The sequence below is a fragment of the Somniosus microcephalus genome, chromosome 9 (assembly GCF_052327205.1).
Source record: "Somniosus microcephalus isolate GS21.2 chromosome 9, FLI_Smic_1.0, whole genome shotgun sequence".
Lineage (NCBI taxonomy): Eukaryota > Metazoa > Chordata > Chondrichthyes > Squaliformes > Somniosidae > Somniosus > Somniosus microcephalus.
In genome coordinates this window covers 80,455,842-80,470,843 of record NC_140995.1, presented here as the reverse complement: position 1 = coordinate 80,470,843, position 15,002 = coordinate 80,455,842, and the positions used below count along the sequence as shown (strand labels likewise).

The window sequence follows — 15,002 nt, the reverse complement described above, 5'->3', positions numbered from 1 at the left end:
ATGAGTATAAGAAAGGTACATTACAAAATCCACAAGTGAGAAGTTGTAAGTGGAAGTGCAGGAGAGGAAGATCAGAACAGGGTGACATAATACAAGATGTATCTGCTCAATTGGCAAAGGTTTGGTATCCTATTGGATCTGACTTCTAACTGGAATTGATGCAGGAGCAGGCCTTTTCCACATTTTATTTTAGAAAGAAAAGACTTGCCTTTATATAGCGCTTTGCACAACCACCAGACTTCCCAAAGTGCTTTACAGCCAATGAAGTACTTTTGAAGTGTGGTCACTGTTTTCTGCCATAAACAGCCTGCAGCAACTGGTGGAGAACGTACAACACTGCAACTCTGACATAACTGCAGTCATGCCTGACAGGTTTTTAGAAGTAGAGTACCATGGAGAAAATTACATTTTCACAGCCCTCTACTGGTAAGTCCCAAAGCAATGAGGGAGCAAGGGCAAAACAACTTTCTCTCACTAGCCCTGTGAATAGCGCTATTAATATTTATAGGAGTCTGTCACTTTGAGGTTTGACAGACTGAGATATCACTTGTAAAGAACAATGACAGCAAGCTTAACCTATATTGGAGATATTCTATGTTTACTCTCATGTAGATTGGTGATCATCCACCTGGAGTACCCAGCATCAGTAGTGATGCTAGAAGGCGGCCAAATGAGGTGGTTTCATCTGAAGGTGGCTGCATATGGTCCCACTCCTGCCAAGTTCCTCAAAGGATGAAGTACCCGAGTGGGCAGTTATTGCATTGTTGTATATGGCTCCAGCTGTTTCAGGGGCAACGCATGAACCTGCACCGTGAGATTCAAGGTCGCCACGATTGCAAAAAGGCCACATAGAAGCAGTAGGTCATTCGGCCCCTCGAGCCTACTCCGCCATTTAATGAGATCATGGCTGATCATCCAAACTCAGTACCCTGTCCCTGCCTTCTCCCCATATCCCTAGATCCCTTTAGCCTTAAGAAATATATCTAACTCCTTCTTGAATATATTTAATGAATTGGCCTCAACTGCCTTCTGTGGTAGATAATTCCACAGGTTCACCACTCTCTGGGTGAAGAAATTCCTCCTCATTTTCTGTCCTAAATGGCTTACCCCTTATCTTTAGGCTGTGACCCCTGGTTCTGGACTCCCCCGCCATGCATCTAGTCTGTCCAATCCTGTTAGAATTTTATAAGTTTCAATGAGATCCCCTCATTCTTCTGAACTTCAGCGAGTACAAGCCCAATCGACCCAATCTCTCCTCATATGTCATTCCTGCCATCCCAGGTATCAGCCACAAACAACTGCAGCCTGCCACTAAAGTTGATGTTCCCCCCCCCCCGCAAAAAGCAGAGCCCGAGCAGTGAAAACTGCTTTAACATTTTGCAATAAAAGACAGACTACAAAAAATGAATGGACACAGAGATGGCACTTTATTACAAAAAAACACGATGTTTTCTTTTTGCGACATACGTGAGATTTAACAAAAATATTTTTCGAAGAAGACATTTAAAACGAATTCTTTAACTTTACGCCGAATAGAACAATCCCTTTTGCAGAAAAGTTGACATCACATGGAAGTCTCGCGACCGGACAAATTCTCCGCTGCGCATGTGTAGAACCAGAGCACGTGATCTCTCAGGACCGGACCACGGCCCTACTCCGGAAAGGAGGGATCAGCTGCTCTAATCTGAGAATTCTCCAACGGGCCTTCAGAAACAATGTAGTTAAAAACTGTTAATGAGCAATAGGAGCTGAGGGGAAAGATAAGAGTCGAAAAAAAATTAAATCCTGTTTAAAACAAATCGTTTCACCTCCCCCCCTCCCACGGCTGAAAGTGAGCTCAGCCAGCCGGCGCATGCGCAGTAAGGGCCCGATAAAGAAGCGGGGGGTTTAACAGAAGCGCGTTCGCTGGCCACCTTTGAAAGAGCCGCCCGTTTGTCTGCCGCCTCCATGGGACAGTTCCAATCGAACTCCGGCGCCAACGGCCTCCGGCTCGCGAGCGGTTTCTGAACCCAAACACCAGCGAGACGGCAGCAGGAGCCGTGCATCGCGGTCGCTTCACCATGTGCTCGACCGCCGGGTTGCCGCCCACGGGCGCCTGCCTTGCTTTCCGGGTGACCCGGGTGGACCCTCCTCGGCCGGGCTCAGTGCTGGTGAGGCTGTGGGGCCGCTTCCAGCAGCGGGAAAGACAACCCGAGTACCAGAGGCTGCACAGCGAGATACAGAGCTGGGCGAAGAGCGATCGGCTCGGCGGAGGAGGCGCGGCCGGAGTTGGAGCCGGCCGTAGCGTGCTGACGCCCCCGCTGGAGACCAACGAGCGATGTCTGGTGGAGGCGAGCGGTGAGTGGCACCGGGCCCGGGTGCTGAGCCGCGTCGGCGATGATTACACCGTCTTCACCCTGGACGAAGGGCGGGCGCTGCCGGTGCGAGCCCACAGCCTAGACCGAGGTAAGAAGGACTTCTTCCAGCTGCCGCCCGAGGTGGTCTGTTGCATCCTGGCCAACTTGGTGCCGTCGACTGGGGCCGCCGCTACCGCCATCGCGGAGGAAGAGGAGCAACAACAGCAGGAGTTAGAAGAGGAGGAGGAGGGCGGCGGCGGGCGGCGAGAGAAGGAACCGGAGGACGGGGAGGAGGGCAGCAAGCCGCGGGGCGGGGCGGCCTCCTGGCCGCCGGGGGCGCTCTCCTTCCTCCGCGCCCTGCAGGGGCGCACCCTGGACGCGCAGGTGGAGGCGGTGCTGTCCAATCGCTTGGTGCTGGTGGAGGTGGCCAGGGTGTCGCGGCAGCTGTGCGAGCTGGGCCTGGCCAGGGCCATCGACAGGAGCGCCTTCCGGCTGCTGGTGGAGATGTCCACCTCCCGGCCCTGCGGCCCCTTCAGGAAGGAGCGCCTCCTGTCGACGGCCTCGTCCACCTCGTCCTCGGTGCTGGGCGGGTCGGGGGCCGAGGCGGCCAGCTTGGCCTTGCCGCCGCCTCTGCCACCGCCGCCGAGCGAGGCAGGCTACAGCCTCAACTATTTCTACCCGCTGTTGCAGGTGGACGAGACGGTGACGGTGCGGGTGACGCACGTGCGCTACCCCGACCGCTTCTTCTGCCAGCTGCGCTGCCACTGCCCCGAGCTGGAGCGGCTGCACGACAGCATGCACCGTTACTACGACAACAGCCGCGCGGCCGATGGACCGCCCCGCCGCCTGGGCTCGCCGTGCGCGGCTAAGAGCGGCGACGGCCGCTGGTACCGCGCGCTCATCCAGCAGACGCTGTCGGACGGCGTGCACGAGGTCTTCTACGTCGACTACGGCGACCGCGAGGTGGTGCCGGCGCGCGTGGTGCGCAAGCTCAGCCCCGGCTACTTCAAGATGCCTGTCGTCACCTACCCGTTCGCGCTGCGCGACGCCTCCGACTACGGCCGCGGCTGGTCGGCGCGTCACGTCGAGCTGCTCAAGTCGCTGATCCTGCGCAGGGTGTTGCAGGCCAAGGTGGAGTTTTACAACTCGGTGGAGAACGTCTACTACGTCACCCTGTACCAGGAGGACGGCTCCACCATCAACGCGGCTTTCACCGGCCAAGCCGAGGGCCTGGCCCCCGGCTACTGCGAGGACGGCCGGCTGAAGGGGGACTACCAGAAACTCAACGCGCTCCAGTGTGGTGGCGGCTATCTCATTGGGGACAGGAGGCTCGAAGGGGTATCTAAAGCTAAAGATCGCATCTCTCTGCTGAAGAACGCCAATCTGAAATTGAACTCATTTTATGATGTCCTGGTTGAATTTGTGAAAGATCCTTCAGAGTTTTGGATTCGAACTATGGAGACGGCCAGCGAGTTTGAAAAGCTCATGAACAGTATTGCCAAAAAGTATGGAAATTTGGGTCGAAATGAAGGATTAGTGAAGAAGCCCGAACCCGGTTTGTTATGTTGTTCTAAATTTAAGGCTGATAACTTATTTTATAGAGCCGTTATTACTGAGATTCTTGACGGCCAATTCAGGGTATTTTTCATTGATTACGGAAACATGGAAGTAGTGGACTGGCATGATGTTAAGGCCTTGCTTCCAGAGTATAGAAAACTTCCGGCTTTAGCAGTGAAGTGCTGCCTTGCCGACCTCGCTCCCAAAGAGGAGACTTGGAGTACAGAAGCTATTGCCTATTTTGAAAAGGCAGTGTTCGAAAAACATCTTGTAGTTCACGTTTTAGAGAAGGAAATGGACAAATACTTGATTGAACTGCTAGATGTGGAAGATGAGGGAGAGCCCAGTGTGAACCAGTTGATCTTGAAGGCAGGTTATGCTGATTGCAAAGAACTTAAAGTCTCAAATTTCAATTCAAAGAATGTGGATTTATTGGGCCATTCACATATTTCACATTCATCTGAAGAACTTGCTCACACACATGGCAGAAACAAAAAAGACAAATTAGAGCAAAGACCAATGACTCCTGAAAAAGTTAAACCATTTACAGAATACTGTGGTACACCAGCAGTGGGCTCAAACGATTCTCTAACCACATTACTTTCTGGTCAGGGAGCATTTGAAGTTAATGCTAGAACAGACATGATGGATTCAGTAATTACAGAGTCTCCCTATAAACAAGAATATCTTAAAGTGGGAAGCACAGTAGATGTGCAAGTTTCTTACATTGATGAACCTGGTGACTTTTGGTGTCAAATGACAAAAAACACACATGAATTGAAGATATTAATGAGTAAAATACAGGAATATTATAATACGCATGAAGATAATTTTCAGCCTGGTCAATCTGCTTGCATTGTAAAGTACTCTGAAGATGGAAAGTGGTACAGAGCACTGACCCTTGGAAAAGTGATTGCGATGGAAGTGGATGTGTTGTACATTGATTATGGAAATAGAGAGAGAGTGGCCATAAGTGACCTACGTGCCATAAGACCAGAGTTTCTTCTTTTCAAAGGTCAGGCATTTAGGTGCAGTCTTTATAACATAATTCAGCCCATGGGTCCTGATCCATTCATGTGGAACGAAGATTCAATTGCTGCATTCCAGGAATTTATTGATAATGCCTTAAGCTTATACATGGAGCTCAAATGCACAGTGTATGCGTTGACTGTTGTAGATGGCAAAGGGCTGTGTAATGTTGTGGATTTGAACACTCCTTTTCAGAGTGCTTGCCAGTTACTTATTGAGCGAGGCTTGGCCAAATTTGTAGGATCACCTAGTGTTCTTGCCCCATCAGTAAGCCTTTATACCTATTACTATTCGACTCATGATGTGAAAATTGGTAGTGAAGAAGAAATGTATGTGAGTCATGTTGCAAGCCCAACAAAATTCTACTGTCTACTTGGTAGAAACTTGGGTATTCTAGATAAAATTGCAGACAAAGTTAATAAACTGTCTTCTAAGATGCAGGGCTATAATTTTTCACAAGGTGTAGACCCCATCTGTCTTGCAAAATATACTGATAACCGGTGGTATCGTGCTTTGGCATGGCCCATACAAAACCGAATTCGGGTCTCTTTTGTGGACTATGGCAACAAACTAGACATTGATAAAGATGACTTACTTCCTATACCCAACAGTGCAAAAGATGTTAAATTCTTACCCATGCAAGCAATTAAGTGTGGGTTGTCTGATATACCAGTTGATTTATCCCTCGATATTATTATCTGGTTTAAAAAAGCTGTGATGGATAAGTCTTTAAAAGCTGTAGTAGTAGCAAAAGAGACTGATGGAAAACTGATTGTTGAACTATATGATGGGAACATGCAAATTAATGCAAAGATTAAAGAACAGCTATGCTTGCAGAGTACCTGTGAAACAAAAACAAATGGAAATGCCGGAAGGCAAAAAAACAAAAATGAAAAGTCGTGCTCCCCTTACATGGCGAAGAGTGACCATGAGCCATTGCCTCTCAAAAGGCGTATAGTTGAGGACCAAGGTGATAGTCGTGAAACTGAGAAGGTAACTGTATCTACTTGCAAGCAGGACAGATGGAAGAATAGAATTGAGGTTATTTCACAAACTGAAGAGGCTGGGCTAAAGAAATGTGTTCTCAACAAAATATGTGCAAAGAATACAAAAGAATCTTCAGATGTAAAATTCATTGTGGAAATTGCAGATCACAAATTTGATGGCAGTTGCGTTGAAAACCCTAGCCAAAAGAATACCAGTAACTTAACTGCGCCTTGGCCGAAGGTGACCGACATCCCTCTGGTGGTGTTGAATGCTGGATTTAAAAGTGAGGTATCTGTTTCACATGTCATCAGTCCATCACACTTTTTTGTTCAGCTTCCCCAAAATGAAGATAAAGTAAATGTGATGGAAGAAAAGTTGAATGCATGTAATGCAAATGAAAAAGTTGGAAGCTTTCAGATAGGTGATGTAGTCTGTGCAGAGTTTCCTGAAGATGGTTCTCAATACAGAGCTGTTGTAACTCAAATTCGCAATGATTTGGTTTCTGTGGAATATATAGATTATGGTAATACTGCAACAGTAGATGCATCAAAAATCGTTCCTCTTTCTAAAGAGTTTTTGGAAGTCCAACGACTCAGCATACCATGCTTTCTCGCAGGATTTCAAGATACAAGTTTCAGAGAAAGCGGTGAGGAAGCTGTATCTGAATTCATAAAGAGAACAAATAAAACTGGAATAATATGTGAATTTATACAACAGTGTGGGCAACTGTGGGAGGTTCATCTCTATGATGGCCAGAGATCAATGGCTGACTTGTTGAATGACTTTGTATTTAGAAGTGGTACACAATATTCTCAGCAACCAACTGAATATCCTGTAATTGATGTAAGGCCTGCTTCAAAGTTCAATACATATGTTTTTGCAGTAAAGTCTCCTCAGCAGTTTTGGTGTCAGTTTAAGACTACAGGTGATGGCATTTTTATTGAATCACTTGAGAAAACTAAAGATGACAGTCATGATGATTTGGCTCCCAAGGCTGGCGATCTATGTATGGTGAAAAGTAAAGCCCATAATAACTGGGCTACGTGTGAAATTGTGCAAGTTTGTAATGGAGTTGTTGAGATACTTTTTCTGAAGGAGGGCATTAAGGAAGAAGTAAACAGTGAAGATATAAAAGAAGTAACTCCTGCATTTACATTAACTTATGAATGTAAGTTGTATGGCTTGTTTCCAATTGATGGAAATAGCTGGTCTGAAAAAGCCATTGAACTCTTTGAAACTTTGGTTTTGCACAAAACTGTAACCGTAAAAGTGATCAGAGTTTCTGAGGATAATATACTAGAAGTGGCTATATATGAGCACTTGGATAATGTAGTCCGAAACAGACTTACTGCTTCAGGATTTGGTGTTGAGAAACTGAATGCGAGTGCATCTGACACAGCCAGTTATGGACGGTACATTAGGAAAATTCCTTTAGTGGGACAAGCCATTGAAGGGTGTATCACTGCAGCGGAAAGTCCTAGCTATTTCTGGTGTCAGTATGCAACCCCTGAAATCCAAATGCTATCTAAAAAAATGCAAGAAGTAGGTGTACTTGGTATTACCAATAGGGAATTACTATCCAACATTTCAGTTGGTGACTGCTGTTTTTGTAAATATTGTGAAGATGGACAGTGGTACAGAGCTGAAGTAAAAAAAATAAATGGAAGTATAATTTCTCTGCAGTATGTCGACTACGGGAATGAAGATGATGTTGGAATAGAGCAAGTTAAAAAATTGCCCAAAGAGCTACTAAAGATTCCTACTCAGTCATTTCCGTGTTGCCTTTCAGGATATGATTTGTCTAAAGGTTCTTGGAAAGATGGTGCTGTGGATTCGTTCCTTCATCTTTCAGATCAGTTGTTAAAAGTTACTGTGGTGGAAAATGAATGTGGAAACAGCAGTACACCATCTTTATTGTATGTCCAAATTCAGTATGTTGGTGGTATAATCAATGATATAGTGAGACACTTGTGGAATCTACATACTGATGAATGTGATGAAAGTGGTGAGATATGTGAACAAGATTCATCATGTACTGGTCAGTTAACTCCTGTGCAGTCAAGCCCTGGTGGCTTAAATCTAGAAGATAAACTATTGATGCAGCCTATAACTTCAAACATGTGTTCTGAGGTACCGAATGCAGCAAACTTTGTGCAATTTGCACAAAGTGACAATGAGGAAGAGATGCATCTTAAAAGTCCTGCTGTATATATACTAGAAGAGAATGAATGCATAATTAATCTTCAGCGTATTGAGCTGTCTCCAGTAGTGGATAGTATAGGTAATGAAGTACAACTGCTAAATACTTCAAAGACCCATGAACTTGCTGTGTTGTCTTCAATTCCCACTGAAGACACTATTGAGTGTGTCGTGGCTGGCAATTTTGAAGATGCTGTCTCTTCAGGCCCAGATGAAGGAATTCCTACAATACAGACTTGTATGGATCAATACTCTTCAACCAGCCAGGCTGAAGATGCAGATCTTAAAAATGAAGCACTGTTCTTGGAACAAGGGACACACAAAGCAAGTGAACATTTGCAGGATTCTGTGCAGACAATTGATCTGTATGAAGAGATTTTTAAATGCCAACATGATCAGCCTTTTACGGAGGAGATTGGTGATGATTCTATGACCCGCATTCTCATCTGCCACGATGATGATGATGATGATGACTACTATGAAGAGCAAAACTTATCAGAAGCCCAGGTGAACAGCAGCGAAACAGAGGAACATTTTGAGACAGGTGGGTAAGAACTTTGTGTTAAGATAATTCTAACCAATTTCCAAGTTGAAGTAGATTTTAGTGAAAATTTTAAAATTTCATTAAGGCTTTAAGATTTCAAAGTAATATGACTTGTACATCTGAATTCTCCCTGGGAAGCTATGGGTACTTTCTACTGTTTCTTAACAGAGCTGGAAGTATCACTTTGACCTGTCCAGATAGCGTCTTGGCTTTCATGTTTTGTACCTGAAACCTGCTTTGTCATTCTCTTCCACCAATCACTTTTTGGTAATTCTAGTTGAATTTCAAGCAAGTTCTGTTCCTTGCATTGCAGTTGGGTGATGCAAACTAATGAGATGTTGCAGGAAAATTAATTTGGTGGTGAATACAAGAGAATTGGTCTATCATTGTGATGGTATTGCAGCCATTTTTAACTTCAAATTTGAAAACCCTGCAACTTACAGAACATGTAACAGGCAACAGTGTTACTAGCCTCTTATGAGCAGGTTAAGATCAGCCTCAAGTTATATAGCTAGATTTACTTCTGGGTATAATTCTATGGTATAGGTCATGGCTTGATCTGTAGCTCGGACTACATTGATCTTGATGTCTGATTCGTGGGGGTTCTACGATGAACTTGAGTTTTAATGTGGCGGGAAAAATATGTTTGCACAGCCAGTTCATGCTGCTGTAAATATTTACCATGTTTCAAGGTACAGGCAGAAAACAATTGGGTACCTCATTTGTCCAACTGATTCAAGGAGGAGATCCGGAGAGTTCCGATCAAATATGTGCCCTTAAAGAAAAAAGGCGGGACTAACAAATCTAGAGCCCAGTGGATGTCTAGGGACATACAGGGTCGGATAAAGGGGGGGGAAAAAAGGGAGGAGTATGACGGATACCAAGAGCTAAATACTGCAGAATTTTAGGAGTACAGAGTGCAGGGGTGCAGTTAAAAAGGATATTGGGGAAAGCAAAGAGCATGAAAAATTCTTGGCAAGTAAAATCAAGGAAAACCCAAAGATGTTTTATAAATATATTAAGAGTAAAGAGGATAACTAAAGAAAGGGTAGGGCCTATTAGAGATCATGAGGGCAATCTGTGTGTGGAGGCGGGAGACGTCGGTAGGGTTCTTGATGAATACTTCGTCTGTTTTCACAAAGGAGAGGGGCGAAGGTGACATTGCTATTGGGGAGGAGGTGTGTGAAATATTTGATGAAATAAACATAGCGAGAGGAAGTAATGAGGGATTTAGCAGCTTTAAAAGTGGATAAATCCCCAGGCCCAGATGAAATGTATCCCAGGCTGTTAAGCGAAGCAAAAGAGGAAATAGCAGAGGCCCTGACCATCATTTTCCAATCCACCCTGGCTTCAGGTGTGGTGCCGGAGGACTGCTAATGTGGTACCCTTGTTTAAAAAGGGAGAAAAGGATAGACCGAGTAATTACAGGCCAGTCAGCCTAACCTCGGTGGGAAAATTATTGGAAAGAATTCTGAAGGACAGGATAAATCTTCATTTAGAAAGACACGGATTAATCAAGGATAGTCAGCACGGATTTGTTAAGGGAGGTCGTGTCTGACAAACTTGATTGAATTTTTTGAGGAGGTAACCAGGAGGATAGATGAGGGTAGTGCATTTGATGTAGTGTATATGGACTTTAGCAAAGCTTTTGATAAGGTCCCACATGGCAGACTAGTCACAAAGTTAAAAGCTCATGGGATCCAGGACAAAGTGTTATGTTGGATTCAAAACTGGCTCGGAGGCAGGAAGCAGAGGGTAATGGTTGATGGGTGTTTTTGTGGAAGGCTGTTTTCAGTGGGGTTCTGCAGGGCTCAGTACTAGGTCCCATGTTTTTTGTGGTATATATCAATGATCTAGACTTTAATATAGGGGGTATGATTAAGAAGTTTGCAGATGATACTAAAATCGGCTGTGGTTGATACCTTCCTGCAGTCTACAGCTTCCTTCAGTATCAATAAATTGGGCAGAACAGTGACAAATGGAATTCAATCCGGAGACGTGTGAGGTAATACATTTGGGGAGGGCTAACAAGGAAAGGGAATACACATTAAATGGTAGGACACTGAGTAGTGTAGAGGAACAAAGGGACCTTGGAGTGCATGTCCATAGATCCCTGAAGGTAGCAGGCCAGGTAGAGAAGGTGGTTAAGAAGGCATACGGAATGCTTGCCTTTATTAGCCATGGCATAGAATACAAGAGCAGGCGGGTTATGCTTTAATTGCATAAAACACTAGTTAAGCCTCAGCTAGAGTACTGCGTGCAGTTCTGGTCACCACATTACAGGAAAGATGTGATTGCACTAGAGAGGGTACAGAGGAGATTTACAAGGATGTTGCCAGGAGTAGAGAATCTTGGCTATGAGGAAAGACTGGATAGGCTGGGTCTGTTTTCCTTGGAACAGAGGAGGCTGAGGGGAGACCAAATTGGAGGTGTATAAAATTGAGGGGCCTAGATAAAGTGGATAGAAAGGACTTATTTCCCTTAGCAGAGGGGTCAAAAACCAGGGGACACAGATTTAAAGTAATTGGTGGAAGGTTTAGAGGGGATTTGAGGGGAAATCTTTTCACCGAGGGTTGTGGGGGTCTGGAACTCACTGCCTGAAAGGGTGGTAGAGGCAGGAACCCTAACCACATTTAAAAGGTACTTGGATGTACACTTGGGATGCTGTAACCTGCAGGGCTACGGACCAAGAGCTGGGAAGTGGGATTAGGCTGGATAGCTCTTTGTTGGCCGGCCTGGACACGATGGGCCAAAATGGCCTCCTTCCATGCTGTAACTTTCTATGATGGTCTGAGCCCAAGATTATATGCACCTTAACAGGTGCTCAAATGCATGTGAATAGTTATAACTCATTAAATTGTCAGCTGAAAAGTTGAGCTCTCCCTCCATGTCTCAGATGAAAAACATGGTATAGGAGAAACAGTTGTAAATCTGTTTCTCCATTATGATACTTACAATTGTTAAAATTTGTTTATATAGATATATATATATTTAAATATATATGAAAATTTGTTTAGTTCAGGTTCTACCATATCCCCATGAGAGCGCCCCAATCTTCGTTCTGCTCTAACATTTTAAAAAAGTCCAGATAAAAGCAGCAGCTTATTTCCTGGTTCCCTGTCTTGAGAATTCTGCAATGCCCTTCTCTCTCGCGCGCCCCCCCCCCCCCCCCCCCCAGGTTAAATTAGTTATTCTGTACACTATACTAATTTTATGCTGTATTATACTTTATTAGAAGTATCTTAACTTTTCACTTGTTTATTCTATAGTTACAACTGCTGCATTGAATATCTGTCCAGAAGAGGATGAAAACAAAATTCTTCCATGTGGTGTTATGAATAAAGGTATATGGTTAATGTTATTCTTGGCATCCTCCACAAAACTATGAAAATAAACTTAAGCTACTGACCTAAGAATTGCAAAGACAGAGTGGGATCACTCGTATCTCCCATTTGGTGCCTCAACTGTTTTGGTTCTGTGCCTGATGTGTTCGGTGTCCTTTTTGTGCTGCTTTGTCACATAGTATTATGTTGACATTTTTTATTATGCAACTTCAGTGTTCTTTATTATCTAGCTATAAATGTCTCCATGTCTTGTTTTCAACTGCAACAAGCAGATTATGTCCAGACATGTCAACTTCCTGTGCATTTTATGCTATGTCAAACCAGTAGATAAGCTTAGTGTTGCAAGATAACATTCCTAAGTTTTTCCTGTTTAACTTCCATAGTAACAAAGCTCTTACTGACCGTCTGTGCCACTGGGAAAATCTTCAAGATAAACACATTAGTACTGAATGTCTGCTGTTGTGGCAAAGTGCAAAACTCCTTTCTTCAGGATTTTATGTACTGCATCTCATCATGAGGTTGTCTTTTTGTGTTATGCACATAGTCACTGTTACAGATAGCCCTTGGTCCCAGCATAGAAATTGTTAAAATTAATATTAAGAATTCACACTGTGGTGTCAATCATACTGCATTCCACACCCCAAAAGGGAATATATATATATATTATATTTTATTTTACATGAGGGTTCGGGAATGTAGAACATGAACTCTTACAGTTGCTTTGTGGCTGAACAAATTCTATATTCCTTAGTTTTTAATAAGTACATCTTCTGTACCTGTAACAAAACAACACGTGTTCCTATGAAGCAACTGATTTGTGTGGCTATGAGCAGGACAGCTTTGAATTTAAAGTATAGTTTTAGTTCAAATACAAGATTTATTTCCAGCAATAAGATGCACAGTACAAAATGGAAGAGGTATGTCAACTGCTCAGCTCAAACATCCCCATTTGTTTTCTCTCAAATCCAACAGCTTACCACTACCATTTGTACTCCAGCATCTTTGCACTAACCATGGGCTCTGCAAAATGCAGCAACTTTTATTCATGCTCTTACCAGTTCTATCATTTGCATGTCAAAATTTAATTTGCGAGTATCTCCATTGTCCAAATCTGGACTTCAAAACCAAGTTCTGAGGGCATGGTAGAGGTCTTGTGCTTTGCTTAAAAGCAGGGTTGCTGAAAAGCATCCCTATAGCACTGAACATACAGATATTAGAACTGTCTTATCTGCTGAACAAACCTGACCATTTTGATTTCAGTGCTACTTACCCACTGATTTATTTTTTCTTTACCCATTAAACACTAGTTTTATTAAATAACATTTTATTACATTAAAGGCGCTATATAAATATAAGATGTTGTAATGGTAAGCTTTCCACATGAGGAATTTGACACCAATTAAATGAATTTTGTTACTAATGAATCTTCCTTCTACTGATATTTAAATACCATTGTAATGAAACTGTGACTTCAGGTGGTTGCCATTCTTCACTTCAGACTCCAGTCTCCCACTTGACACTTGGACTAGTTAATGCATGAAAAAAGCTCATCTAGTTTCATCTTGTCCTGTTTCTGCCCCCGCCCCCGCCCCCCTGTATTTAAAATTTCATGTGATTTTCTTCTTGCAGGATTGCAGATAGCTGTAACTGAAAAAGATGATGCTGAGCAAGAGGAAAGCATTCCTTTGAAAAATTCATTAACTGTTGCAATTAATACCGGTGTGGAAAAAGGTATGAAAGAAGTTTTGAAAATGTTCTTCGTGTTTTGTATTGGTGTATTTGAGCAATATTTTGCAGTGTTGCTACAGTTAAATGTAACTTGTCACTGAACTACATATACACAATTTTACCAAGAGTGGATTGTCTTTGCTCACAAATTGTATGATGTGTAATCTGAACATTCTTTGATGTACTTGAACCCCTGTAGTCTTGACGTTTAAAGGCATTTTCATGCATTGTGATTCTATTCCACATTTTAGTATTCCTTGTTATCTATTTTCTCTACTAATTTTTCAAATTTTATTAAACTAACCCTTCACGTTTGGAGGGGACGGTAGGGAGAAGCAAATTTGATCCTGTTACGGTATGGTCTCAAATGCGATTGCTTTCAAATATGGGAAGTAGCTTATCTGTTGCTCACCAGCTAGCTGTGTGTAATAGATGCACTAACACTTACTCTGGACTTGGTTGTATTATATCTTGTATTCTGAGAAGGGTTGAATGATCACCTTCCTCTCTCCTCTCTCCCCTTTGCCCTTTCCAAAGAAACAAATTCTGAGTCAAGGTTAGGCTCTCGGAAATATCCTACATGGGTGTTGATGTAGTTGCTTCTTTGGTAGAAGACTGCATTAGTCCAAACCTGACCTTGCCCAGTAAGCCAGATTGGTGGATGCAGATTTTTTTTAAAAACTCTTGCATACAAATCTAGATGATTTAAGTTTAAGATTGATATTCTAATTATTCTGCTAGTGAAAAGGCAGTTCTGATCCCATTATGTTGGCCTCTGCTTTGGTTTTGATTTCAGCTCAATATGCTCAAGATCTATATCGTCACAGAACACTCCTGAGGTTCAGCACTCTAGGCCACAGCTTGTGACAAATTCCATGGTATTGCCATTGTATGCAGGTAGATAGGCAGAACTAGCTTTTGTTAATCTACTCTGTATAGGTGTGAAGCTAAAGCTGGGAAAAGTCTTAAGATGGCCAACTAGCTCTGGCATGTCTGGTTTCTAGAAGATGGCTTATGTCTTGGGCTTCTTTTAGATGATGTGAGCACCACAGATGAATGATGCATCTTGGAAATGGGACTGTCAGAAGAAACATTTAGCCATTGGTGTGCAGTCAAGGTTGTTCAAAGACTAATGGATCATTTAATCTGTGGTCTGAGACGCAGTCAACTACAAGCATGAGAACCAAAATAGTCCTGGGTAAAATGGAGCCAAAAGCTAACGCCGGAACAATGATTTTACTGCTATGCTGGTCGGCAAATTTTAAATTCAGGAAATAA

General features: G+C 43.4%; 1 protein-coding gene across 1 annotated transcript in view; it reads left to right on the top strand.

Moving 5' to 3' along the window:
* The first annotated feature begins 1,591 nt into the window (after positions 1-1,591).
* The window catches only part of LOC147112500 (tudor domain-containing protein 6-like), a 32,889-nt gene continuing 19,478 nt past the window's right edge, over positions 1,592-15,002 (top strand). Inside the window, exons 1-3 of the mRNA XM_085996802.1 lie at positions 1,592-8,652; positions 11,922-11,996; positions 13,626-13,727. Coding sequence (XP_085852928.1) covers positions 2,061-8,652; positions 11,922-11,996; positions 13,626-13,727 — 6,769 coding nt within the window. The 5' untranslated portion in view covers positions 1,592-2,060. The remainder of the gene's footprint in view (positions 8,653-11,921; positions 11,997-13,625; positions 13,728-15,002) is intronic.